This window comes from Rhinolophus sinicus, linkage group LG04, assembly GCF_036562045.2.
Source record: "Rhinolophus sinicus isolate RSC01 linkage group LG04, ASM3656204v1, whole genome shotgun sequence".
NCBI classification, from domain to species: domain Eukaryota; kingdom Metazoa; phylum Chordata; class Mammalia; order Chiroptera; family Rhinolophidae; genus Rhinolophus; species Rhinolophus sinicus.
Window position 1 is genome coordinate 183,665,493 of NC_133754.1, and position 26,171 is coordinate 183,691,663.

At 48.7% G+C, this 26,171-nt stretch overlaps 2 protein-coding genes and 1 pseudogene across 2 annotated transcripts; 2 read left to right on the forward strand and 1 right to left on the reverse strand.

Annotated features, from left to right (window-relative positions):
* The first annotated feature begins 5,012 nt into the window (after window positions 1-5,012).
* On the forward strand, window positions 5,013-5,434 carry LOC109446004 (ubiquitin-conjugating enzyme E2 variant 1; annotated as a pseudogene).
* A 3,263-nt stretch (window positions 5,435-8,697) lies between these two features.
* TOR1B (torsin family 1 member B) lies at window positions 8,698-14,586 on the forward strand. Its single transcript, XM_019728822.2, has 5 exons — window positions 8,698-8,966; window positions 9,621-9,886; window positions 11,297-11,472; window positions 11,913-12,040; window positions 12,820-14,586. Exons 1-5 carry the CDS (start codon window positions 8,786-8,788, stop codon window positions 13,059-13,061), a joined length of 993 nt encoding a protein of 330 aa, XP_019584381.1. The 5' UTR covers window positions 8,698-8,785; the 3' UTR covers window positions 13,062-14,586.
* A 2,124-nt stretch (window positions 14,587-16,710) lies between these two features.
* Window positions 16,711-25,376, reverse strand: TOR1A (torsin family 1 member A). Its single transcript, XM_019728819.2, has 5 exons — window positions 25,084-25,376; window positions 24,182-24,447; window positions 21,949-22,124; window positions 21,725-21,852; window positions 16,711-17,350 (listed from the first exon to the last, which is right to left on the reverse strand). Exons 1-5 carry the CDS (start codon window positions 25,262-25,264, stop codon window positions 17,100-17,102), a joined length of 1,002 nt encoding a protein of 333 aa, XP_019584378.1. The 5' UTR covers window positions 25,265-25,376; the 3' UTR covers window positions 16,711-17,099.
* Window positions 25,377-26,171: the final 795 nt, after the last annotated feature.

The window sequence follows — 26,171 nt, forward strand, 5'->3', positions numbered from 1 at the left end:
TAGTGAAAATTTGATGGGCTAGACAGAAATGGGAAACAACCTAAATGTCCATCAACTGGGGAATGGAGAGACAAAATGTGATATACACTTACCATGGAATACTATTCAGCAGTAAAAAAAGTATCTACCGATAAATCCTACAGCATGGATGACCTTCCAAAAAGTTATGCTCAGGACACAAGAGACCAGATATTGTATGTTCTGTTTATATGAAATATCCAGAGAAGGCAAAACTATAAAGACAGAAAGTAGGTTAGTGGGTGTCTGGGGAGGGAACAGGAACTAAGAGGAATGTCCATGAGGGATCATATTGGGATGATATAATGTTGCAACATAATTATGGTGATGGTTGCATAACTTGGTAAATTTATTTAAAATCATGAAATTGCACACATGAAAAGTTGAGCAATATGGTATGCAAATATGCCTCAATAACGTTATTTTAAAATGTCATTGGGCAGAAACAGATTGACTGAGATTTTTTAAATATTTTTTTTATTTCAAAGAAACTTATGTTTGAAAGGCTAGCCCACCTCTGGTGGACACTCTGGGCCCATAATTCAAACTCACGTGATCTTATCCCTGCCCTCCTCTCTTGCTCAAATCCTCACCACTGGTTTGTTCTGCCCAGGCTGGCCTGTGTGTCCCCCAGGGGACGGAGGGGCAGTGTCTGTCTTCGTCACCAAGCTGTGTCCCAGGGCTTGCACAGGGCAACTCATTTCTAAATACTTGTCTAATGAGTCAAAGAAGGAATACATGGTGTCACCCCTCCACACTCCGCTTTGGGAAATGGCAGGTGTCTAGGGGCTCCTTTTACATGGCCATCAAATATCTAACCACTTTCCTTCCCCATGGCTAAGTACCTTAGAATAGCTACCCTGCAGGGGAGCACTAAACTGTGGTCATCGTGTTGCTGGTTTGAAGCCTTGTCTTTGCTCCCCGGAATTGCTAACCCTAGAGTGGTTTGGGTGTTAGGGTCTAGTGTGTCTACCATTTATCAAAGGCCTACTATGTGAGAGGGACACCGTGTGTATTATCTCATTGAATCCTTGCAACAGTTCTGTGGACTAGGTACTGTTATTATCCCTAGTTTGCATATCAGAAAACTAAGGCCCAGAGAGGTTAAGAGTCTCCCAGCTGGTCACACAGCTAGCGAGTCAGAAGCAGAGCCAGGATGGGAACTCAGGGTCTTTATGCCAAAGTCCTGGCACTTGAGACAAAACACGGATCATTCCGCCTTCCAGGGGGTGTGCACATCTCTGGGTCCATCAATGGAATGATGTCAATCAAACGTGGGAACAGAGTTTCCTGAACCCCTGGTTGACATCTGTTTTAATGCCTAAGAACTGCATCTTGGGTAATTTTAAAGACTAGAAAATAGGTTCTTTATCAACACCTGTAAATGGGATTGCTACTCCAACCAACTGGTGGTCTTTTTGTTACCAGAGCGCTGGTTTCTACTTCTACCTCTTATGTTCTCAAATGAATTCTTTTTTTTTTAACTTTTATTTAAGTGTTTTTCTAGCTCCATCAGCTCCAAGTCAAGTAGTTGTTTCAATCTAGTTGTGGAGGGTGCAGCTCACAGTGGTCACTGTGGGGAATCGAACCAGCAACCTTGGTGCTAAGGCCACCACGCTCTAACCAACTAACTGAGCTATCCAGCCGCCCCTCCAATGAATTCTTTGACTGTGCTTCTCTCCTGCAAAAATTGCTTCTTCCTTGTTTCGAGTTGCAGGAGTTGATCCCGGCTCCCCATTTCTAACCCTGCGTGCTGGCTCCATCTAGTGGTTGAAAGTGGGAAGTACACCAGGCTCCCTCTGACAAGGTTGGGGAAATGAATGCCTTCTAGTCTTTCTCTCATGGACAAAAACAGCAACATTATCCAGGTTACCAGAGGGCCAGATCCTCCAGGTGTCATCAAGCTACCTCTTTGGAGGCCACCTTAACGTTTTTATTTAATTATAAACTATTTTGTCGAAGGAACTAACACAACACTCCAGATTTAATAGATGTTACATTTTGCTGTATTTCCTTTAGCTCTCTGTATCTTTAATAAAACTAAAGCTCCAAGCCCCAACCCTTTGGCCCTCCTCCCCCAACGTCACCTCCATGCCGAAGTTGGAGGGTATTAATTCCTTGCCATGTTTTGTTTTTACTTTAACTACATGTGAACATATCCATCAATGACTAGCATATGTGCATTTTAATATGTAAATAAATGATGTGCTGTAATACTCTTGCTATTTTTTTCTTTTTCACCCAACTCTGGTTCCTGAAATTTATAGACACTGATACACATAATTCAAGTGCATCCGTTTTTATCTGCTGTATAATATTCCATTGTAGGACTAAACAATGGTTTGTTTATCTGTTCCCCAATGACGGGAAATTGGGTTTAATTCCATAAGAGTGTGTCCCTGTAGGGCTGGGTTTTGCACCCTGCTTGCCATAAATGGGCTACAGGTGAAAGATGGGATGGGACAGGGCAGCCAGAGCCCTGGGCCCTGTCACTTCATCCAGAAGCCTCTCCACTAACCCCAGTGAAACACTTTGATTTTCAGCATGTGCCACAACGTAATCAAGGCTTAAAGAGGGGAATTTCTAAATCATGGGGTACACACATCTTCGACTTTACCACGTATGGCCAAATTGGTCCTGTCTGCTACCTTAAATTTTCAACTGACTCTGGGTGGGGGGTGGTTCTTGCTCCCCCAAAAGATCTGAGTGACTGCCGTTTCCTGGCTATGTAGCTTAGGACAGGAGAGCATCCAACCATCTAGTCATTTCACAAATATGTACTGACATCTGCTGTGCCATGAGGTAGGAAAGTCCCTATCTCTGACTCACGAGGCACATGGCCTTGCCAGCCTCTCGGAAACTGGCAGGCTAACTTGTGAGCGTTCAAGCAGGGCAAAACTTGAGACCCTTCACTGTTTTCAACAAGTCACCCCCTTTCCCCATCATGTACAAAGCACGGTCACCCTTAGTCTTTTCTGAAAGGTACGATTTTTCATTTTATGTGTCAGGTTGATTCAGTCATGGGGTGCCCACATATTGGGTTAAATGTTATTCCTGGGTATGTCTGTGTGGTGTTTCTGGATGAGATTAACATTTGCTCGATCAACTGAGTAAAGCAGATTGTCCTCCCCATGTTGGTGGGCCTCATCCAATCCGTTGAAAGTCTAAATAGAATAAGAGGCTGAATAAGAAAGGATTCTTGCCCTCTGCCTCATTGTTTTCAAGGTGTGACATTGGACTTCTGCCTTTGGACTCAGAGACTCAGACTGGAGCTACACTGTCACTTCTCCTGGGTTTGGACCGCTCAGCTTCCATACTCAGGTAAGTCAATTCCTTAGAGTAAATATATACATATATTCTATTGGTCTGTTTCTCTGGAGAACCTTGATTGATATAAGCAGGGCAATCTCCACTTCACAGGTGAAGAAGTTAAGATCCAGAGAGGTTAAATAATGTGCCCAAAGAACTTACTATAAGAGAAGAACGGGGTGGATCCAGGAAAAGCATTGCAGCACCACACACTAGTTTTTTCTCAATAGCATTTGTTACCATCGGAAGTGATCACAGCAGTGTATTTGTTCCTTTGCTTACTGTCTCTCTACCACAGCCCCATGGAGGAGGTCCCTGGGGTGTCGTGTTCATCCTGACACAGTGCCTGGCAGATGGGTGGTGCTCAAAGAATAGTGGGTGAGTGAATGAATGAACAAGCTTAGGAGTTGGAAACAGGGCTGAGTAGAGCTGTGGGGCAGAGTGAGAATGGCGTGACAGGCATGGAGACTTTGTACTGGAGGAGAGTGGGAGACAAGAGTGCTTACTCTGTATATTCTGAGCACTTATGACATCCCTACAGAGCAGTCATTGCACATTGCCTGCACTAGTGGAAGGAAGGGAGTCTGGCACTCAAAAGGCAACACATAATAGGTGGAGGCATATTAGGTTCCCTTTGCTATGCAGCCCTTTCCTCCTTCACATAGTTACAGTGGAGGCAATCGTGTCACCCCAGGGAATGTGGCCCCCACCCCAGGCTACAGCTGATTGGATCAAGGGGGCACCTGATCCAGACTGGCCAATCAAAGCCCTTCCCTGGGAGTTTGGAATTGGGGCTGAGAGAGTGAGGGGGAGAAGAAGGGAGGGAGTGCGTGGTCTGTCTGGGTGTCTGGACCAGCACACAGCCAGGTGCTGTGCAGAGAAGACTGGAGCAGATAGATCCACAGAGAGAAATTGGTGACAGAGAAGGAGGGAGAGAGGCAGGCACTCCCGTCCTGACCTGGCCCCTTCCTTGGCACCTCTGCTTGTAAGATTTCCTTTCCCGATTTTGTTTTGCTTATAAAGCAGCTTGGCAGCCCTTGAGCCCACACCCATTAAGATTTCATAGAAATAAACTATCATTGTGTGCAAGGTAACAAGAAAAGGAAAACACCAAAAACCATGTACCCCTCTGTATACAAGAAAGTCTTTCTGTGTAATATAGACACTGGTAAAGTTTGAATGAGAACAGGGCTTAGTGTAAACAGTTGGTATTTTAAATAATCTAGGCTTTTGAACTTTTTCTGTTGTCATTATTTTTGTGACCTTCTGAAGGTCACAGAGGTAGGGAGAGTCACATTTGAACCCAGTTTCTGAGTCCTCAGACCAGCAGCTCACCAGCACCCTCTAGTACTTTCCTCGGGGTGAGCAGGTCTCCCCAGCCGTGGGCAGCTTCCCAGTCTACCAGCGAGGGGGAGGATACCTCTCCTTTCAGTCATAGCCAAAGCTCCCTGAGAAACAGGTGCGAACCAGGGCTCGCTGTCTCTGGTCCTGAAAATCTCCGCCAGCCGCGAAACCAAAGGGCAGATCCCTATTTATAGCAGAATCACCCTTCCCCGTCTTTCCTGGTTGCTCTTTGAAGTCATGACGGCTATAAGGAGTCAAGCTGGTGGTTCTGAATGTTTCTGATTAACAATGTAAACATCGCAGGCAATGCTCCCAGAGAGCAGTGATAGAAAGTGAAAGGGATGAGCAGGCATAAGGACCGGGGGACGAATGACGGGTGGAGAAGTGACGCAAGAGGGCTGCCACCGCGGGCTCGGACAATTTATGAAAACTGAACATACAGCCTTAAAATCGAATGTGGATCTAAATACCCACAAGCACTCCCCTTTGTAAGGTGTGTAACAAAATTTTATATGAATGGAGTTAATAGTTCAATTGGAGGGGTCACCAAGAGCCGTATCCGTGCTAGCAAAATGGCAGAATCCCCAGTGTTGAAGTTTTCCTACAAGAGCTTTGGTGCCTAACGATGTCTAAAGAAAACATGAAACTCCCTCAGGCGCCCGAAGGACAGTGTTATAGCAATCAATAAAAGAGATAAACCATACACTCTGCACTGCCTTCCCCCAACCTCATTTAAGCAGTCTCATTTTCCACAGTAGCAAGATTTCTAGATACGTCTTGCAGACCTCAGAGTACTAGATTTCTCTTAAGATACTGTAAATGATACTAGTTTCTCTTACGATACTACAAATGATACTAATTTCTCTTATGATATTGTAAATGATACAATTTCTCTTATGATACTGTAAATGATACTAATTTTTGGCCAACTTGAAGTATAGAAGTTGTTTTATAATTTTTTAAAAACCTTTTTAAAAGAGGGAGAATGGGGCACAAAGCAGTGTCCGGATCATTATGTAGTCGGGTGGTGGGGTGCAAGTGTTGGGGCTCAGTTATATCTACTCCTTGAGCTCAGATGTGTCTGAGTTACCCAGAGAGCTCTTTGTGGGGGATGAGGGGTTGTGGCCGTCTTCCCACCGTCCATGTATTCCAGTGACCAACTTCAAAATAAATGGCCAAATGACAAATCAGGAAACAGTCACACTTTTCTTCCTTTTTTTCTTTTTAAGGAGGGTGCAGGTCAAAGTGGCTCATGTGGGGATTGAACCGGCAACCTTGGTGTTAGTAGCAACGTGCTCTAACCAACTGAGCTAACCGGCCGTCCTTTCCTTCCTTTTTTAAAAATTAGTTTATTTATTTATTATTATTTTTTAACAGTCACAATTTTAAGAGGACAAAGTGTCATACAAGTATGCAAATTAGCACAAACTGCAGGGCACAACACCACCCCTCCCTATGGCTAGGTTGGGCCAATCAGAGTCTCCTGCTCGCTCCAGGAGGGTGGAGTAATAAGGCCCCAGAGCTCCTGCCACTGAGGCCTACACACCTCACCCCCACCTTCCTCCCAGCGTGGTCACTCAGCATTTTTTTTTTTTTTAAGATTTTATTGGGGAAGGGGAACAGGACTTTATTGGGGAACAGTGTGTACTTCCAGGACTTTTTTCCAAGTCAAGTTGTTGTCCTTTCAATCTTAGTTGTGGAGGGTGCCGTTCAGCTTCAAGTTGTTGTCCTTTCAATCTTAGTTGTGGAGGACGCAGCTCAGCTCCAGGTCCAGTTGCCTTTGCTAGTTGCAGGGGGCACAGCCCACCATCCCTTGTGGGAGTCGAGGAATTGAACTGGCAACCTTGTGGTTGAGAGTCCACTGGCCCATGTGGGAATCGAACCAGCAGCCTTCGGAGTTAGGAGCACGGAGCTCCAACCGCCTGAGCCACTGGGCCGGCCCCTCAGCATTTTTTACATTTCGACAGGCCACCCTGTATTATTCTAAGAAACCCTTACAAAACCCAAGCCGAGCAGTGTCAGCCTCTGTGGTTTGGAAGCACAGAACCTCAACTTGTAGCACAACTGGAACCTGACAGAGTAGAAGACAGGCCACAGAAGCTTAGGGAAATGGGGGGACTTGAAATTGATTACTGAGCCCAAGTGCAGAAAACTGCAGGGGACACCGCCTTCCCCACTCTCCACCTTCTGGGAGAGGAGAGAGAGTACTGGAGCCGGAGCCGACAGTGACGAAACACTGAAGCAAATGTCACCTGGACTCCCCTCGGGACCATCTGCCCACCGAGGGGATGAGCGCCAGAGCCCTGAGAAGCTGAGGCCAAGACCCCTCTCCACCACCAGCAGAGTAGAGCAGGGGGTCCTGATGAAGCAGGAAAGCAGAAAGTAGTTGAAAGATACGCACCAATTTGAGCATCTTGCCTCAGAGACTCCCAGGCCTTGATGTGAAGAATTGTCTAGAAAAATCTCCTACTGAGTTCAAAGGGCCGAGGCCTCTGGAAAATAAGTTCAGAGATGGATCCTATGGATGCTGAACTGTATCGTGGTCTGATTCCTCGCTGCCAGGACCTTGCTAGAGAAAAAGTGGCACGCAGATGGGACGTCTGGGTGGAAGCTGTCAGGGCATCAGGATGACCTGGCAGGGCCGCAACTCCAGGCCCTCAGAAGTGCCCCCCAGTTGTGCCTTCCCCGAAGTTGTGCGTCCACCAGTCGCAGCCTCCATTCAGCCTCAGCACAGCCGGTGGAGGGCGAAATGTAGGATCTGAATGGGACAGAAGCATTACCTCCAGGCGGAACTGCTATTTCACATAACTAGGCTATCTAGGGGGATGTGAGAACTACAGGTTTTGAAGGTTATCTGAGCAAGGAGGTGTCGACAAAAAAAATCCAGACTAAGAGAACACTTATAAGAGTTTATTTGAGCCAAACTGATGACACTTTCCGGGAAGCAAAATCTCAATGGATTGAGAAAATGCTCTGCAAAATGGCGGTTTGCAGTTTATTTTACACATAGAATCAAAGGAGGAGGGGTACACGAAATCCACTGGTGGTAGATTAAGGGGGTGCAAGAAAGCGAAGTGAGGAAATCTCTGGGACTGGATAAAAGTAAATCAGAGAGACAGGTACTTCTTTCACATCGGTGGGTACAGGACAGTTAATAGTTCCCTTTTTATAGCACCTAGAGATGGTCATCAGGGGACAAGAATAATAATGAGGGATTCTGTACTTTCCTGCTCTGGTCCGGAAAAAGGGATTACTGACATTCCCAGGACATGTTACCTTAGATGCAAAAAGACAATAGACAGGCTCACTTAAGGTAAAGACTGACCTTTGTCAAGGAAGCTACAGGCCAAGGATGTGACTTCAGGCCATGGCCCACGTTAGTTAGGAATGTTTATGCTCACGCCACCTATGTGGTTATTTTCAGGCTCCTGAGCTTGTCAGGTTTAACCTGTGGCCCCTTTTCCGTCCACAGAGCGCAGGCAGAATTGAGGACGGTAGGGACACACAGGAGACTCTGCATTCAAGGACCAGCTGGGGAGACCAGGGCAGGCAGCACCAGGGAGGGGCTGCTGGACCAAACACAGCCCCTGACACGTGACATCAAAGGGCATGAGAAGGGCAGACCTCGCACCGCAGGAAGGTACCCCGAGCACCACAGACTCCCAAGGAGTGCGCAGCATGAGTCATGCAAAGGAATCGATTTCCAGGTCCTCAGCTTCCACTGGACTCCTTCCTAAAATCGACCTGCCTCCCCTTCTCCATCTCCATCTCCTGTCCTCTCGCTCCGCAGAAGCGCCAGCCCTCAGCCACCCCAGCTCTGACACCAGACGAGGACTGGAATCGGCGGGTATCGGCAAGGCCTCCTTCCACCAAGGCCTCTCCCGCGGGGCCGTGGGGGCGGGGACCAGAAAGCAAAGCGTGGACTCTGAGACGCGCGTGAGCAAACACAACCGGAAAAGCCGTGCGTGGCGGCGCAAGCCACGCCCCTCGCCACCCGGCCGTGGGAGGGGCTGGGCGGGCCTGCGGGGCGGAAGTGAAGCCAGGCGGAAGTCCGCCCTGTCACGCAGCCGCCGGGCGCCGGGCGCGGGGCGAGCGGTGGGCTGCGCGCGGGGCGATGCCGCCGGCGGGGCGGCTGCTGCTGGCGGCCCTGGCGCTCCAGGCTGTGGCGGCCTTCGAGCCCGTCAGCGTGGCCATCGCCGTCGGGGCGGCGTCGGCCCTCACCGGCTACCTGTCCTACAAGGACCTGTACTGCCGCTTCGCCGAGTGCTGCCGCGAGAAGCCGCTCAACGCGTCGGGTACGGCGGCGGGTCGGCCTGGAGGGGCGCGAGGGGCGCGGGGGCCAGGCCCCTGCGGGCGTCAGGACGGCTCGGCCCAGGTGGGGGGAGGGAGCGAGGACGGACGGGGCCTCGGCCCGGACTCCAGGCCTGGAAGCCGTGCGTCCGAGACGGATTCTGCAGACCGTGCGGCTCAGCCCACGTTCCTTTCTAAGTGTTTGCACTCCTTGGGATTACAGTCGGAGGAAGAAACTGAAAGCAGCGTGGCCAGCCCTTCTGCGCCATGGCGACCCTTTTAAGTAGATTTCAGATGTGCAGCGTCTGCCCAGAACGCCCACATTTGGCCCTCGGCCTTTGCGAGCCAGCAGGGGTGGCCGGGGAATAGCATGCACCTCAGTCCCGAGAGGGCTAATCCCGGGACGAACGGACACGTTTAGTTTCCTTGTCAGACACGTAAGTGTTGAGGAGGACACCCACCTAGCGCATTCCCTTGGAAGTGGCATCGTGTGACAGTGCAGCCCGAGGTTCCGCCTCAGTGCCAGCCCTGGGGTTTGGCAGAGGCCCCGCTGGACCACTTTCGACTCTGTGCCGCTCTGGCCAGCTGGGGAAAGTGCTGCTTTTCTGGTGCATGTTTAATGTGTATTTTTCTTTCTGTTCTCGGGCTGGCTCCTGCAGCCCTCAAGCTGGAATTGGAGGAGAAGCTGTTTGGGCAGCATCTGGCCACAGAGGTGATTCTCAAGGCCCTGACTGGCTTCAGGAACAACCCAAACCCCAAGAAACCACTGACTCTTTCCTTACATGGCTGGGCTGGCACCGGCAAGAATTTTGTGAGCCAGATTGTGGCCGAAAATCTTCACTCCAAAGGCCTAAAGAGTAACTTTGTGCACCTGTTTGTTTCGACTCTGCACTTCCCTCACGAGCAGCAGATAAAACTGTACCAGGCAAGGGAACCCTGTTACCCCGCCTACCTGCTACCCCGCCTACCCCACCACTTCGGCTGGTCTGGGAGGGGTCCTGTTTACTGACGCCCGCTTCTGCTGCTTTTCTTTGCACTGCCGTGACCCTGGCGCGCAGAGTTAAGGCACACTTACCCCATAACCCTTTGCCATTTGCTGAGCTTTTTCCTCACTTGATTCCAAAATAGTTCAGTGGCATAGATGATGTTATCCCCATTAAAAGATGTGGCCAAGAGGTGAGCTTTTTACAATCTGCCACCTGGGGGCAAATCAGAAACTTGAACCCCAGTCTCCTAACTTCCAGGTCGCGGGGTAGCCACCTTCTGCCATGAATTAAGCACGCTCAATGTTCCCCTCACAGCCCTGGATTAAGGAGAACAGCCTTCAACGCTGTGTCTGGACGCGGCTTCTGTTGAAGGCCACGCCCTGACGCAGCGTCAGCTTTGCCTCTGCAGTTAGCCATGCAGAGGAGAGAATTTTCTCCTCTGAATTCCCTTTGCTCCTCCCATCCGTCAAATCCTTGGCATTGCGTTTTTTCTTCAAATGATAGCCTCAAAGACCTGAACCTTAAGGCATTTCTCTTTGAGATATTCTTTCCACATTTAATTTATATTAAGTTGTCTGGTAGGGTTCTCATTTAAATGAATGTCATCCTTGTAAAGGTTAATATTCCTGTTGGTAGGTGGGGACTGAAATAAGAAATACAAACTGAACTGAACAAGGAAATGAAAGCGGATATTTGCCAAACTGTAAGACAAGGAAGAGTGCCCTGAAGAAAGAGTTATTTTCTTGGTTTCCAAATTTTTCATAAGTCTCTAGAAATAGAGTAACACAGCCTTGGAGCCTTTCACGTTTTGGAGTTGAGGGCTGTTGCTTGGGTGTCTTTTTGTTTGTTTCAAGGAAGCCTGGGAACACATGCGTTTTGTGAGATGTCACCTAGGTCAGCTCCTTTGTGCGTGGCACCAGTAAAAGGCACTGGTCTTGGGCACTGCACACATCTTCGTCTACGTTCTCCTTCCTCAGTATGGCTGGTACAATTGAGGTTTCAGTCCATAGTGAGACGAAAATTATGGGTTGGTTAACAGTGAAATGGTAACTGTGCATCTAGCTTCTACCTCTTATTCCTTTCAAAAGTCTCCTCTAGCACATCGTTTGAATTAGAAAAAAGCTTTGCATCTTAGCACCTACCTCTCTGCTGGTTTCCGCTTTTTGTAGATCAAGTTTTGGAAAAGCTGTTAGCCAGTGGATGGAGGGTAGGGAGCAGCTTCTAAGAGTGGTTAGACCCTGAGAGCTCTGATGTTTAGTCGTCCAGAGCATGAAGAACAAACAGGTGGCCGCTTTGCTCCTCTTGGCACATCCTTTGAGCCTCCGCCTCCTACTTCTTTTATGGTCTAGGACCAGTTGCAGACGTGGATTCGGGGTAATGTGAGCGCCTGTGCAAGCTCCATGTTCATATTTGACGAGATGGATAAATTGCACCCTGGGATCATCGACGCAATCAAGCCCTTTCTAGACTACTACGAGCAGGTTGATGGCGTGTCTTACCGGAAGGCAATCTTCATCTTTCTCAGGTTAGTGGGCAGTGGCTTCTCGGGGACATACTTGCCCTTCATTCTCCCCAGATAGAATGAGGTCCTGGTGGCCAGCATGCTGTTTCCCAGGGACAAAGCGCCAGCCTGGCAAAAGTAACTTCCCGATTTCTTTTACTCTGGGGTTGCTAGTATCAGCATGGCACAGAGAATGGGCAGGAGAAAATGAATTAAAGCAATAATTGCTAATAACAGGCAATTTCATTACCTGCACATGTTGTTTCTGAGGGTTATAAAAAGTCACAGTGGCAAGTTCTGAAAAAGATTTTCAAGCTCCTTGAGGGCAGACACTTTTTTCTTTGCCTAGTAGCACTTCATAAATATTCCTTGGTTAAAAATAGGCCTTAGAGCAGGTACATTTCCTGATTAGACACAGAAGTCTTAATATGTGGTCTTAATCTTTGTTTCTTGGGCAAACTCAGCAATGCAGGCGGGGACCTCATAACCAAGACGGCCCTGGACTTTTGGCGGGCAGGAAGAAAGAGGGAAGACATTCAGCTGAAGGACCTGGAACATGTGCTATCTGTCGGAGTTTTCAATAATAAACACAGTGAGTCTTCCAGGGTGAGGGAACTCTGACTCTGCCAGCAGAGTCGTCTCACTATAAGCCTTTCACAAAGCCACAGAATACATGTGCCTTCTTGGCTTTGCTGAAATCGGGACTTCTTCATAGGGTATTTCTTAGGGGTCCTAGGGAAAGTGACCTCACAAGGTGATCTGGTCATCCATTCCTAACTGGGCAGGTCCTGGTGGGTGTTCACGCCCCAGGCATGTAACTTCTTTTAGTAAAAGGCTTATCTTTGCCTTTAGCCAGCCCTGTCCGTTGTTTCTGGGCATCTAGTTAACACACCTTTGAAATGCCTCTTTTCAGACCCCTCGGAGGCATAACCACCCTCCAGGGAGCACATACTCTTGTTAGTATCCTGTAATCCAATCCCTGCCTTGCTTTCCATTTAATCTTCCTTAGGTTCCCTCCTTAATTCCAGATGCATAAAAGAAACTGCAAAACTGTCATTCCTGGAAGCATTTTTCTCATTCTATTGAGATCTTTCTTCCAGGAGTATCCCGTTTGGCTCAAAGAAATTTTTATAAAAATGCGCCACAGATTTGGACATTTCTTACATCAACATATTCTAGAAATCAATTAGCAGGGGAGCCAACTGATCCTTACATCAGGCTTGTTGCACACTTGACAAAACGAGAATCTCAAGGGTTAAAGACATGAAGCGTGTCCTGTGGGTCGGAATCAAAATGGCCCTGTAGGCAGTGAGCTTGGCCAGGTGATGGTGACAGTAATGGGTGGGAACCCACTTGTGTCTTGTTCTGCAGGTGGCCTGTGGCACAGCGGGCTGATCGACAGAAACCTCATCGATTACTTTATCCCCTTCCTGCCCCTGGAGTATACACACGTGAAGGAGTGTGTGCGGGCAGAGATGAGGGCCCGCGGTGCTACCGTAGACGAAGACATTGTCACCAGAGTGGCAGAGGAAATGACGTATTTCCCCAAAGACGAGAAAATCTACTCAGACAAGGGCTGCAAGACTGTGCAGTCGCGGCTGGATTTTCACTGACCTCTTACCCAAGCCAGGAGTTTGTCTTTTGGAAACACTTTGAAGACGTCCTTGGAGTTTGCACATTTGTACCTGTGGACTTTTGGAATATAGAAGTTTCTATTTTTTGGAAAAGCTACTAATCTGTCAAGTGCACTTGTCATTTTGCAACATAACAACTGGTAATTGCAGTTGAAGATGAACTTTTAAAATCCCCCCCCACACACACACACACACTGCTGACAGAAGTGCATTGAAAACAGCTGTAAGTGAAGTGAAACCTAGGACTGTTCCTGACCCCACGGCACCCACCCCAGAAGCTGCTATTGTAACTGAAGTTCAGGGGTCGGCTGCCATCTGGGAGCACCAGGTTTTTACCTGCCAAAAACATTCTGCTGTAGTTGTTTTTCTTTACACAGAGCGTTCTCTGACTTTAAGTCTCTCCAGGTAAAACTGGTGGCACCTTCAGGCACAGACAGTGTCCGGTGGGAGGACGTGGATCTGCATGTAAGCAGCGGCGGCGTGTGGGGCGGGGGCTCCCTCCTCGGCCTCTGCAGCGGCCAGGACACACAGGACCTCTCGGCCTGGCCATCGCTCTGGCTGCTCATGGCGTTCCCTCGCTCACCTGTCAGTTGGTATCGCTGCCAGCCTGCCTTTATTCCTGAGCATCAGTCACTGCTAGATTTGCCCCAAACACATCACTGCTAGAGTCAAATCAGAATGAGACCGTTGGTTTTGAATTTGGTCCCCGTGGTGAAATGTTGTCTGTTGCAGTTTATATGTGGGTCAGTGTTTCATTTTACTCCACAGAACCATTTGAAATCTGTAGGACACGTTCATCTCCATGGATGACATGTGCCCAGGCTGAGTGGTCAGCTTGCAGGTTATACTGCCAAAGAAGTGGAAGTAGCAATACAATAGGAATGAAAACAGCTCGCTAGTTTTCAAGGATGTGTATATTTTTTATAATGTTTTTATTTCTGAATCAGAGAATAGAAATATAGGATGCTGCTTATTTTAAAACATGGGAAGGACACAAAATAAAATAATTGTCTATTTTATCAGATAATCTTAAAAGAAAGGGGAGGAATTTTTGTTGTTAAATGCGTGCTAATATATGGTCACAATTGTGGATGAAAGAAGGTCAGTCTGAAGTTGTGGCTGGTCCTGAGTCATCTAATAATGACACGTTCTGTGGCAGCACCAGGCTGGACTGCCTTGGTCATTGGGAAATCACTTAGATTCTGTGAATCTAAGTCAGTATAAACCGTCTGGGTCTACCTTGTAGTTGCACCTGCAGACATACTGAGAGCAACAGTTAACCTTTTTATATAGAAGTGGTTGAATGAATATTTTCATGACATGAGAAGGCCTTATAGAGGATCACACTTAGCCTTTTAAAAATGTCAATCTAGGGCTTAAAAATTTTAGTACAAATGTGCAAATTGGAGCTGTTACATTTCTTTTAGAACCTTTTGGGTGTCTGGTTGGGGAAGACGGGATTTTCTGTTTACAGTGATGCAATAAACTCAACATGTGTTGGCCACCTTTGGACTTGCTGTTACTGATTTGTAACTTGAAAAAGCCATGGGTGACCATGGCCCAGCCTCCTCCACCCCACATAAGATGCAGAGAGGAGCTGGAATTGGACTAGTGAATATAAAGTAATAAAGCCTAAATTTTATCATGTGAGATGTCATTTGCTAATTTTCCCCTAGTTTATGCATTTGGTAACTGAACAGTCAGAGCTTGGAATAAAGGCTCTTCAACAACGTAGGTGTCACTGGGCTCAGTGTACCTTGAACATGCTGGTTGACAGTCTTTTGCATCACACAGAATCAATATTGACCTAACAGGCTCTTATCCCCAAATACAAAGTTAAATTGGTTTAGATGATGGACTGCACTCCCATCTTATTTTCATGGATGGAAATAGCACCGGAAAGAGCTGCACTTCTCACAAGTATATTCTAAAATTCACGTAGGAAGGACATCGAAGCATGGGAAAACGTGACTGCCTGCTGACATTCTAACCTGAGCAAGGCCAAGCTCAGACTAGGAACCTGTCTGCCAGGTCTTCCCTCTAGGACTGGAAATGAAATCCTGGTTGTTAACCAGATCTCAGCTCAGTCACACTTAACCAGGCCTCTTCTATCAGTGAATTGTTAACATCAGCCCTCTTTCCAGGACTGAGGATGAGCTAGCTGACTTTCTAGAAAGTTCACTCTGCCATCGTCCCACCTACTCCCTTCACTTCTCACTTGAAGGTGCTCAAATACAAGGAGACTGACTCTTGGTCTGGTTCCCAGCCAAACGCATTTTCTTCTCCACCCTGTACTGCCTCATCTACAAGACTGAACTTTCCAAATTAAGTCAGGGGACCCCTGTGTTCCCTAATTAGGGACTCCCAAGTGCTGGGGCTGCCACCTTCAAATGATTAGCCCTAATCTGTGACTGCTGAGGACATGACAATAGGCTACCCTCAGCTGAGCATCAAGACATTCCCAGCCCAGAGGCGGTCAGTTATAGCGCGGTGCTCTTAAGGTTGCCAGTTCGAGTCCCACCTGGGCCACTGTGAGCTGCACCCTCAACAAGATTGAAACAACTACTTGGAGCTGATGGGTCCTGGAAAAACACACTTAAATAAAAGTTAAAAAAAAAACTTCCTAGCCCAACCCCCTGTACAGGCTGGGTAGCCATGAGGCAAAGGCGCCCTGCATCAGCCCGGCAGCCAGCTGCCAACCCAGCTGCGCCTGCTAAACACTGCTCCTGCGTACACGGCTTCAGCACTCACACCCTCAGGAGGCCTGTCTGCTGGTGGGCGCACACGCGTATGCTTAGTCTCTTATAGAGCTGGACACTCCTGCCTGGCATCTCAGCTGGGGGGTATGTCTCTGGGTGTCAGGAGCTCCACGAACCCCCACCACAGTGTGCAATGCTCCGTGCAGCTGAGCGAGCAGCCGGTTGTCCCAGGACCCTCAGTCCCTGCATCAGGCTCTGCGTCCTTCCATCCTGGACTGCTCCTGCTTCGCCTTCATGAATAGCTTAAGCACGTCAGGCCTGCAGGGGATGGGGTTTTCCTCCTTCACAAATGTACGCACAAGTTACACGCAGTTTTACTGTAAAATGGTAGCATTTATAAATAAAAACAGTTCTCAGCATCCGGGGGTGGGGGGCGCTAAGCTTTCCTAGGAGACACTGGGCGTTCCGATTAAACATAACAAAAACTAGCAGTAAATAAGGTTTTCAAAACATGCCAGACAGCCTGTGGCTCCTCCAGGATGGAAGGGAGAGGAGGGCCTTTCTTGGCACAGCTGAATGACTGGCAAGTGACAAGCCAGAAATACTTTCCTTTCGAGGAAAATGTTTCTAACAAATGTTCACAATTATTGAGATGCAAACCCTCGGAAAGGACACTTAAGGCCTTATCCGTGACGTGCGTGAACATGTCCTCTTATGTACTCGTTCTTTTATCTAAACACTTCACTGTCCCTTGTGATGGGCCTCCTGTGACAGCTCTGGTCACTGCTCCATCCAGCCTTGGTCCCCAGTAAGGCCGTCCTACGTACCGAATGAATACATGCCAGGGACTTGGCTTGGGCTTGTCTGCAGTAAAGACATCACGGTGTACGTTACGATGAGAACTTTAAAAAACACACAAAGCCAACAACTTAAGAGTCTGAAAAGGTTCTCATAATGTTAAAAACCATTTTAAATAAAGGTATCACATTTTCAGTAAAACTTGTTTGTTCTTCCTTGAAACAGAAAACACGTGAAATTAAAACATGATTTTAAAAAATCATGGGCCCCTGTCACGAGTGGGCTGGGAGCGGCTGCTTCCTTCTCTGAAGGCTCCAGGGCTTGTTCCGAGGCCACCACGGGTAAGGTGATAGCCTGCAGGCTCTGCTGGAATGACACATGCCCAGGAAAATTTCTGTCATGTCAAACAGGAAAAATTCATTTTCACTCTTCCTTCAGAGGACGGAGTGGGCGGAGGTATGGGGAAGATCTGAGTGCTGAGTTCTTTCTTCTCCAAAGCCAAACAATGACTCTTGCACCATCAGTCATCGTAGTAATAATCTAACTTGGTGAACACCGTTTTGCAGCCTTTGTCAGAGAAAACTCTCTCTTCTTTGGGGAAAAATGTCATCTCCTCAGCCACTTTGGTAACAATGTCCTCATCAACTTCATAGCCTCGGGACTGCATTTCAATTCTGATGCACATTTTTAGGTGTTTATATTCCAGGGGGAGGAAGGGAACAAAATAATCAATGAGATTTCGGTCAATTAAGCTGCTGTGCCAGAAGCCACCTGGGAAAAAGAAAAAGGTGCTGTTCATCCATGGTCCATCTGCCCACCCGTCCATCCAGCACACGTCTCCTGGGTGTCGACAGGAGACAGGCCCTGGAGGTGCAGCCCCACACCTGCCCGTGGGGAGCTCCCAATCTAATGAGGTAGGAGGTCTGACCTCTGAGCTGGCCCAGGAACAGCTGCAAGTCTTGATGCGTCTGTGAAAGCAAAGGGCAGGCAATGCGACAGCGGGGAGGGACACATTCGTTATTCTGTAGGCTCAGTGGAGGCCTCGCAAAATGTGACTTAATGACCTGAAGTGGGACAGCGGCTCCCCATGGCCAGAACAAGCAGAGAGGCAGAGGGGAAGGGAGCGGGTTCACAGGGGGCAGAGTTTCAAAGAAGGCAAAAGGTGGGAAGAGTTCCCAGGGCAGGACCAGCCACTCCTTTATTGACGAAACCTGTGACTCACTGGAGTTTCAGCAGCTGCATAAGCAACAGGGCAGAGACCCACGGCCGCTGCCAGTGTGTCCAAACCAGACAGAGCATTTTGGGGACCAAAACCTAGGAACCTCAAGAGTAAGAACGTGTAAGGACAACACTGTGCTCTGGCCACAGGGCCCGGATTCTGCCGCGTGTTTTTCCCCAGGACAAGGGTGGTGCAGCAGTCACGTCTCCCCTCCCGAGCCCATGGCCCCCCACCCCGCACGCGCTCCCTCCTCTGAGACTACACAGCACCCGCTGGATCACGCCCAGTATTTCTTCAGCCGCTTCCCTTCCGCTTTGCTGCTTGACTCTCGTGCCTTAAATCCCACCTGGGTCTGACAAAATTTCCGACGTGTGGGGTGTTTCACACCAAGCAATTCTCTGACACCAGCTGGGTGTCCTACAATTCACGTTAATTCTGACACAGTCTACACGGAGGTAGTGTCAGAGTCCACAGGTTGAGGGCTCAGTGCCCCCCCTCAAGTCGCCAATCTCAAGTGCAGGTTGTCACCTGTGCTTCCGACTGGCCAGCTACAGAGGTTCCAATGACACCCTCCTTGGGTTCAATTAAGTTGCTGGAGTGGCTCACAGAACTCAGAGAAACTTTCTACTGACTAGATGAGCAGTTTATTATAGGATCGAACTCAGGAACAGCCGGGTAGAAGAGACGCACAGGGCGAGGTTCGAGGAAAGCACGCGGGGCTTCCATGCGTTCTCCAGGAGAAGCAGCCTCCCTATTCATGGACCCGGAAGTCTCCCACCCCAACCTGTCCTCTTTTTATGTAGGCTCATTATCCGGGCATGATTAGTTCAACCTCCAGGCCCCTCTCCCCCGAGGTCCGGGGTGGGACTATAGTTCCAACCCTCCAATCACTTGGTTGGTCCCCTTGGAAACCAGCCCCCACCGTTGGTGCTTTTCCAAAAGTCACCTTATTAACACCAACTCAGTTGTAGTTGAAAGGGGTTTGTTATGAATATCAAGACACCTTTATGGCTCCTTATCACTTGGAATATTTCAGGATTTTAGGAGCTCAGAGCCAGAAACAAGACAAAGACCAAATACAGAGGGTGCCAAAAAAATGTATACACATTTTAAGAAAGGAAAAAACTGCATTAAAGTTGTAATACTCAATATATACCAATAACAAAAGATGAACTACAAGTCACGTTTGACTTCTGCAATTACAAGAGGTGCTACCGTAATTCAATTCAACTTTAAAAAGTAATATATGGATAACATCTCTTAAAATGTGTATGCATTTTTTTGGCACCCCTGGTATATATTTCTTATTACAAATCACAGTATCACAACTGGGGTTTATGCTTTTCTCTGCCAATAGTGCTTTGCACACAACTGGTGCTCAACAAATATGTGATTGCCAGGATAGGGTGGGGTCTGAGGCTGTGGGGAAGAACAACACTAACCGCTGAGCCAAGAGGGACAGCTCCCACTTCTTGCAACTGTGCTTGGACAGGTCCTCTCCTGCAGGCTGCTGTGTGCCAGGCATGCCCTGGGCCAGGCAGACACGATGCTGCCCTCCTGGGGTTCACAACTGAGGAGCGCCCCAACAAGCCAGTCAATAGACCATTTCAGACAGTGTCAGGGGCTGAGTACGGAGATGGAGCAATTAGGCAAGCAGAGCAGACGGCTCACTAGCCAGGGGGACCGGTGAGGCCTGGCTGAGGAGGTGACCTCCGGGCACAGCCCCCCCACCCCAAGACCCAGGAAGAGTGTGCCGCCGAACTAGTGATTTCAGACAGTCTCCTGGCTTTAAGAACCATCTAAGGACCCTCCCCAATTTGTATTCTCAGCCTGACACCCCGGAACTCCACAGGAATATCCAGCCGTCAGCTCCTCGTCTCTGCTTAGATGTCACCAACATGTCATCGCTCACTGAACACCCCTGCCTTCATCTCCCACCCTTCCCCACAAGCCTGCTGCTCCCGAAGTCCGTGCGCCTGCAAATGGCAGGCCAATTGCTAAACCAGATTCTTGATTTGTCCCTCTCTCATTCCTACACACAGTCCTTCAGGAAGGATTATTTCTACCTCCACAGTGCATCCTAATCCAACCATGTCACCAGCCCCACCACGACTGTGCTGCTCCAAGCTCCCAGAACCTGTCTCCTGGGCTGTTGCAGCAGCTCCCGGCTCGTCCCCCTGGCCCTGCTGCCTTCAGTCTATCTACCCAGCAGCTAGTGCAGTCCTGTTCAAACTAAGTCCGATCACGTCACTGTCTGCTCAGAACCCTCCAGGGGCTCCCTTCTCTACATGGCGTCAAACCCAAGGCCTCGCTGTGGCCCCTAGGCCTTCCAGGATCTGCACCCGTACCCCGTCTGGCCTCTTATCTAACCTCCGTTCTCCCTGTTCATCCTGGACCAGCCTCAGTGAGCCCAGGCACACCCCCACCTCAGGGCTACTGTACAGGCTGTTCCCTCCAATGGAATGCTATTCCCTCCCCTCCGACGTCCACATGGCTTGCTCACTCCTCAGGTCAGCTCAATGTCACCCTTACAGTGAGCCTTCCCTGATCACTCTATTTAAAACTGCAGCCAATCCTCTTCCCAGCACCCCCAAACCCTCTTTCTGGCTTTACTCTTTTCCTATTGGAAGGAGGATGGAAGAAGATACATCTCTACCTCTGTGATACATATAGACATACCCCATCATCTGACACTTTTCCTTCCTTACTTATTATCATTAGGATGTAAGCTCCTTCAGAGTCAGGACTTCAGTGTTTTTGTTCACTGCTGTGTCCCCAGGTCTTGGACCACACACCTAGTAGCTGCTCAATAAGTATTTGTTAAATGAATGAGTGAGTGCGAGTTCAGCCATCGCCCAGGGCCACAGCCAGTAAGCGACTGGGCCCGGTCTGCCGGTTCCGAAGCTGGTGCCCTGGAATCCCTTTGGAACCTCCCATCGCGTGGGTGTTAGGCGCCTGGCCTCATGCTGCAGCACTCAGGCTATGCTTTCTATGGCAAGTGTCCATCCCTTGTGGCATGCCAAGAAACTATTGAACATAACACAAAATACTCTCTTTTATCAGTAATTCCAGTTGCACAAAATTGACAAAAAATACCCCGCACTGTTCACGTAACTCCACATAAATATGAATTTCTGGGCAAGTCTGTTTGAAAGGAGAACTTTTATTTTGTAAGCTCAAGAATGAACCAGAGCAAAGACCTGAATGCTAATGGTCAACCTGCACGGCTCACAGGTTTTACCCAGTGGGTCAGGCTTCACCATGGTGGTTTTCCACCTCCAAGGGCTCAGGGTCAAAGGTGTACATGAGTTCACTGGAAGAGCCATGAACTTGGTAGTTAAAAGCTTGGGCTCTGGAACCAGGGACATCTAACAGGCTGTGTGGCCTTGGGCAAGCTGCTATCGTTCTCTGACCCTCAGTTTCCTCATCTGTAAAATGGGGATGATAATAGTCTCTACCCCATGAGGTTACTGTGAAGATTAAAGGAAAGATGCAGGTAGAGGGTTTCACACAGTGCCCGGTACAGAACAAGGGCCCAACCACTGTTTGGCTGTTAGTCTCGGGCATAGAACCTCTGAGTTCAAGGGAAACGCATAGAAAACCAGTGACCTAACAAGCCACCTCCTCCTTTGCAGGCACCTACAGCAACCTTCCCTGCTCAACCAGCTGCTTTTCTTCTACAAAAGAAAAGGATTTAGCTGAAGAAAACAGGGAACTAATTTTCAAGATCGCCATCACCAACCATTTCCCTCTTTCTGTAAAACAGCTTTCTCACACTTTGGTGTGCATAAAGGATCACCTGCAGTTCCTAAGGCAGATTCCGCTGACAGGCCTGGGGTAGGCTCTGAGCATGCGCGCTTCTAACCGGCTCTGGGGGTGGGGATGCCCAAGACTGAAAACGTAGGGACGCAGGATCACGAACTTACTGTTCTTGTTATTGAAGGCCGACACAGACAAGGCATGCTCCATGTCTCTGAGCTTGATTTCTTCCCTCTGCTTCCCGCTTCTCCAGAAATCTAAAGCCACATCTGTGATCCTTTCCGCTCCAGCATTGCTACAAAATAACTCCAGTGAATGAGGGCTGGGTTCCTTTCCTGAAGCCCATGGACATAGGTTCAGCTCTTCAATCGTGGCCCAGCCCTGAACTTACCTGAGAAAGATGAAGATGGCTTTCTGATAGGAGACCCCATCCAGGTGGTCATAATAGTCTAGGAAAGGCTTGATGGCATCTATGAGGCCAGCGTGCATCTTATCCATTTCATCGAATATGAAGATGGACCTTGCACAGGTGCTCACGTTGCCGCGAATCCACAACTGTAACTGATCCTGAATTGCAAGGGAGAAAACCAATACAAAGCTCTCAGCAAGTTCACCTGAAACCAGCATGAGCACCACTAATGCTACAACTATGGGAGAGCTAAGAACTTTACACACACACACAAGCTATCATACCCATTTTGCAGCCAAGCAAACCGAGGCACATCAAAATGGGTGTTTTCATACCCATTTTGCAGCCAAAGCAAACCGAGGCACAGAGAGCTTAATGAATTTGTCCAAGATGACAAAACTACTATGTGGCAGAGCTGGGATCTGAACTGCACCCCATCTGATTCCAAAGCCCCAGTTTGATTATAATTCCTGTGCTATGAGATGTCACACTGCTGCTGTGGCACTGACTTGCTGGTCCTTTGTCATTCAAATGGCAATGTTAGCACATATCCTGTGTACACCAGCCTTCTAGGAAAAAGGCAGAGACAAACCTATTCTGGAGAATAGCCTGGAGAAGGTTCTCTCACTTTCCGATGGGGAAAGTAAGAAATGCAGGCTCCTTTAATGAGGCAATTGAACCTGAGAGCACACGCGCTTTGGCACCAGTGCAGTCAGCTAACTAACACTCGAGTTTCTAGAGCAATGCCTGGAGGTTTCTGAAATAAATTTAGGTTTAAACAGAAACATTCTATAAGGACATATTTAGATACTTCTTGCAACACTAAGCAATCAAGGTAAGGAGAAAAGACCCTTTTAATCAGAAATTTGAGCAATGGTTCTATATACTGCTTTCTTAGACCTCCCCTCATCCCCAAGGTGGAGAAATGAGCTGTTTTCTGAGGAAGACTCTGGATGTTACAATGTATATCTTGATTTTTTATGGCTTTGGTTTTTGCTTGGCTACAATGACCACGGTTACAATGTTCCATGTGTACAAATCTAACCTAAGTGGTAATTCTGTTCTGTAGGCATGGACTAGCCTCTATTTAGAGAGGAGGAGCCTCCAGAGAACTGAAGCAACTTGTGTGAGACCCCAAAGTGAGTCACTATTTAAATAGGGATTCGCTAAGATCTGCTAGGCTCCTGAGCAGCCAAGGTTTTCTCACTGTTACCCCAATTTTCAGGCAGTTAACAGAGAGCATGTATTGAGTCACTGTCCTAAGCACTGTTCCTGTAACGTTTTATTGTGATCTCTCCAAACCCATGCAAGTTGTGTGCAATACAATGCTATTGCATTCTCTATTTTACAGATGAGGAAACTGTGACACAGAGAGGTTAAGTAACTTGCCCAAAGTCACAGAGCTACGTAGTGGAGCCTGAATGCTAACTAGGATGACCAACTTGTCACAATTTGTCTGGAACTTTCCCAGTTTTAACATTGGAAAGCCCACATCCTGGGGAACCCTGGACAGTTGGTGACCCTCACGTTCCCCCAAGCAGAAGGGAATAATGTGTTCACATGGGTGCGGGTTGAATTTCTGAGTGTCTTGCCCACATCGCAGGTTTGTTACATGGATTAAAAAAAGTGATAGTTCACTCTTACTTGAACACTCATGTGCCAGCCAGGTCCCATGACACACACTTGACAGAGCTCATTGAATTCTTACAACCCTCATTTTACAGATAAAGAACCTCAGACTCAGAGCGGTCAGGTAACTTTCCTGAGATCACACAACTGGTAAGGTAGTTAGGACTTAAGTCCAGGTGCGTTGCTGCCAAAACACAGGCTATTTAAACTGTAAAAGGAGTTTGCAACACTGCAGTTAAACAAACTTAGGCCTCTCTAGAAACGTGTCCTCTGCAAAATGAGTTAGACTTAATGATCTTTAAGCTGGATCTGATCATGTCCACCTCTGAAATCCTACCACCTCACTTACTTAAAATGAGAATCACACTGGGCCTATTTCTGGAAACCACAAAGCTTCGACAGTGTAACTAACTACCCCATGCATCTCCAATCCTCTGTAACTTCCACACTTCTCAAAGGGGAACTGACACATGTAGCCATATTCAGAGCTCACTCATTTCAACATGCAATTCTCAGGTCTCACCCCACAACCAAGATACCCCCTAACCCAGCACCATCCAGGAGGGTTCTGAAATTCTGCCCTTGCCTTATACAGGGTGATGTTGGAGGCATGTGGAAAGTGCAGTGTGGCCACAAACAGGTGCACAAAGTTACTGTTCAGACCACCCTCGTAAATATTCTCAGCGATGATCTTGCTGACAAAATTTTTGCCAGTGCCCGTCCACCCGTGTAGGGAGAGGGTGAGAGGTTTCTTGGGCTTCGGGTTGCTTATGAAGGCAGACACGGCGTTTAAGATGACTTTCTTTGCAAGATGCTGTCCAAAGAGCTTGCTGTCCAGATCCTTCTGCAGCACTGGGAAAAACAAAGCCAGTCAGGGAGGGGTTGGGGGGCACACAGCTGGCAAAATTTAGCCAAGTTTACAGGCTCATGTGAAAGCCAGCTACGCTCTTCAAGCACCTTACGAAACACTGAGGTATGTAAGCACTTGGCCCAGGACGGCAGGTGGGTCCAGGAGGCACCTCCTCTGCGAGTGCTGCCCAGTCTACAGCCCTGGCAGGAGCCTAGCTCCTTCCTGAAAAGGACCTCGGCTCCACTGCTTCTGCCACCAGCGTGCACCCCGCACCCCAGCTCTGTTCCTCCTGCCCCAGGGCCGCGCAGGAAGGAGGCTGCAGTTTGGTCACCACGGGTCCGCGCCACCCTTCCGGTCTCCAGCCAAGAAGGCGCAAAACTCGTTGGTGGGCGTTTACAACCGCCACACCCCCCGTTTCTGCGTGAAGCAGCCCAACCCGCAGCTCGCCTCCCCTTGTCGGACCAAAGTCCAGTCTGTCTGTGGTCGTGGCCCCACCCCGCACCCTCCGGCGCTCGGGTTCCGGGTCCCGGTTCCGCGTACCGGCCCCGCGGGCCTCAGCTCTGTCCGGGCTCCTGGCCCCCGAGGCCCGACCCCCGCCTCTGACCCCACCCCAGCCCCCAGCCTTCGCCCCGTCCTACCCTCCCGGCTGAGGCTCCGCTTCTGGCTGCAGCACTCGGCAAAGAGGCAATAAAGGCGCGGGTAGGAGATGTAGCCGGTGAGGACGCCGGCCAGGGCCAGTCCCAGGCTGATGGGCTCCACCGCCTGCACCGCCAACGGCGCCAGCAGCAGCAGGCCCAGCGCAGCCCGGCCCAGCTTCATGCCCGGACCCGCGCCTCCGTGCGCGTGCCGAGCCTACCACGGGCCCGCGCTCCCGCTACACCGCGCTTCCGGCTCCTCCCCAATGTCACCGGCGGCCGCCATCTTTGTGAGGGGCAGCGCCCTTTGCTGCTTCCGGGAGGCGGGCGCCGGAAGCCGCTGGGGCCACTTTAGTATTTTTTAAATAAAATTTAAGTTTAGATTTACAGAAAAATAGAGAAGACAGTACAGAGAGGTCTCATATTCACCGCCCCCCCGCACATGGTACATAGTTTCCCCTTTTAACATCTTACAATTGTATGTTACATATAAACCTATATTGATGAACCTATATATTGATATACAGCTAAAGTTTGTTCAGACTTCCTTAGTTTACCTAATGTCCCACTTCTGATCCAGGATCCCATCCAAGACACCACGTTATATTTAGTTGTCATGCCTCTTTAGCCTCCTCTTGGCTATGACTGGTTCTCAAACTTTCCTGTTTTGATGATCTTGGCAGTTTTGGGGAGTCCTGGTCAAACGTGTTGTAGGATGTGACACTATTGGAATCTGATGTTTATCTCACGGTTAGACTGGGGTTATGCGTTTTGGAGAAGAATATACAAAGTTAAGTGCTATTTTTATAACATATCAAGGGTATAGACTGTCAACATGATTTATGACCATTGATGTTGAAATTCATCACCCGGATAAGATCGTGTTTGTCAGGTTTCTCCACTGTAAAGTTATTTGCACTCATTCATAGTTTTGAAGCCTGCCCATGTGTCGCATTATGGACTAGACCCTGGGGATTCAAAAAAACAATGAGGAACACATAATTCCTCCCTTCACCTTGCATTCTAGGGGAGGGAAAGAAAAACAACGATCTCCATTTTACAGATGAGGCTCAGAGGGAAAGGGATTTGTC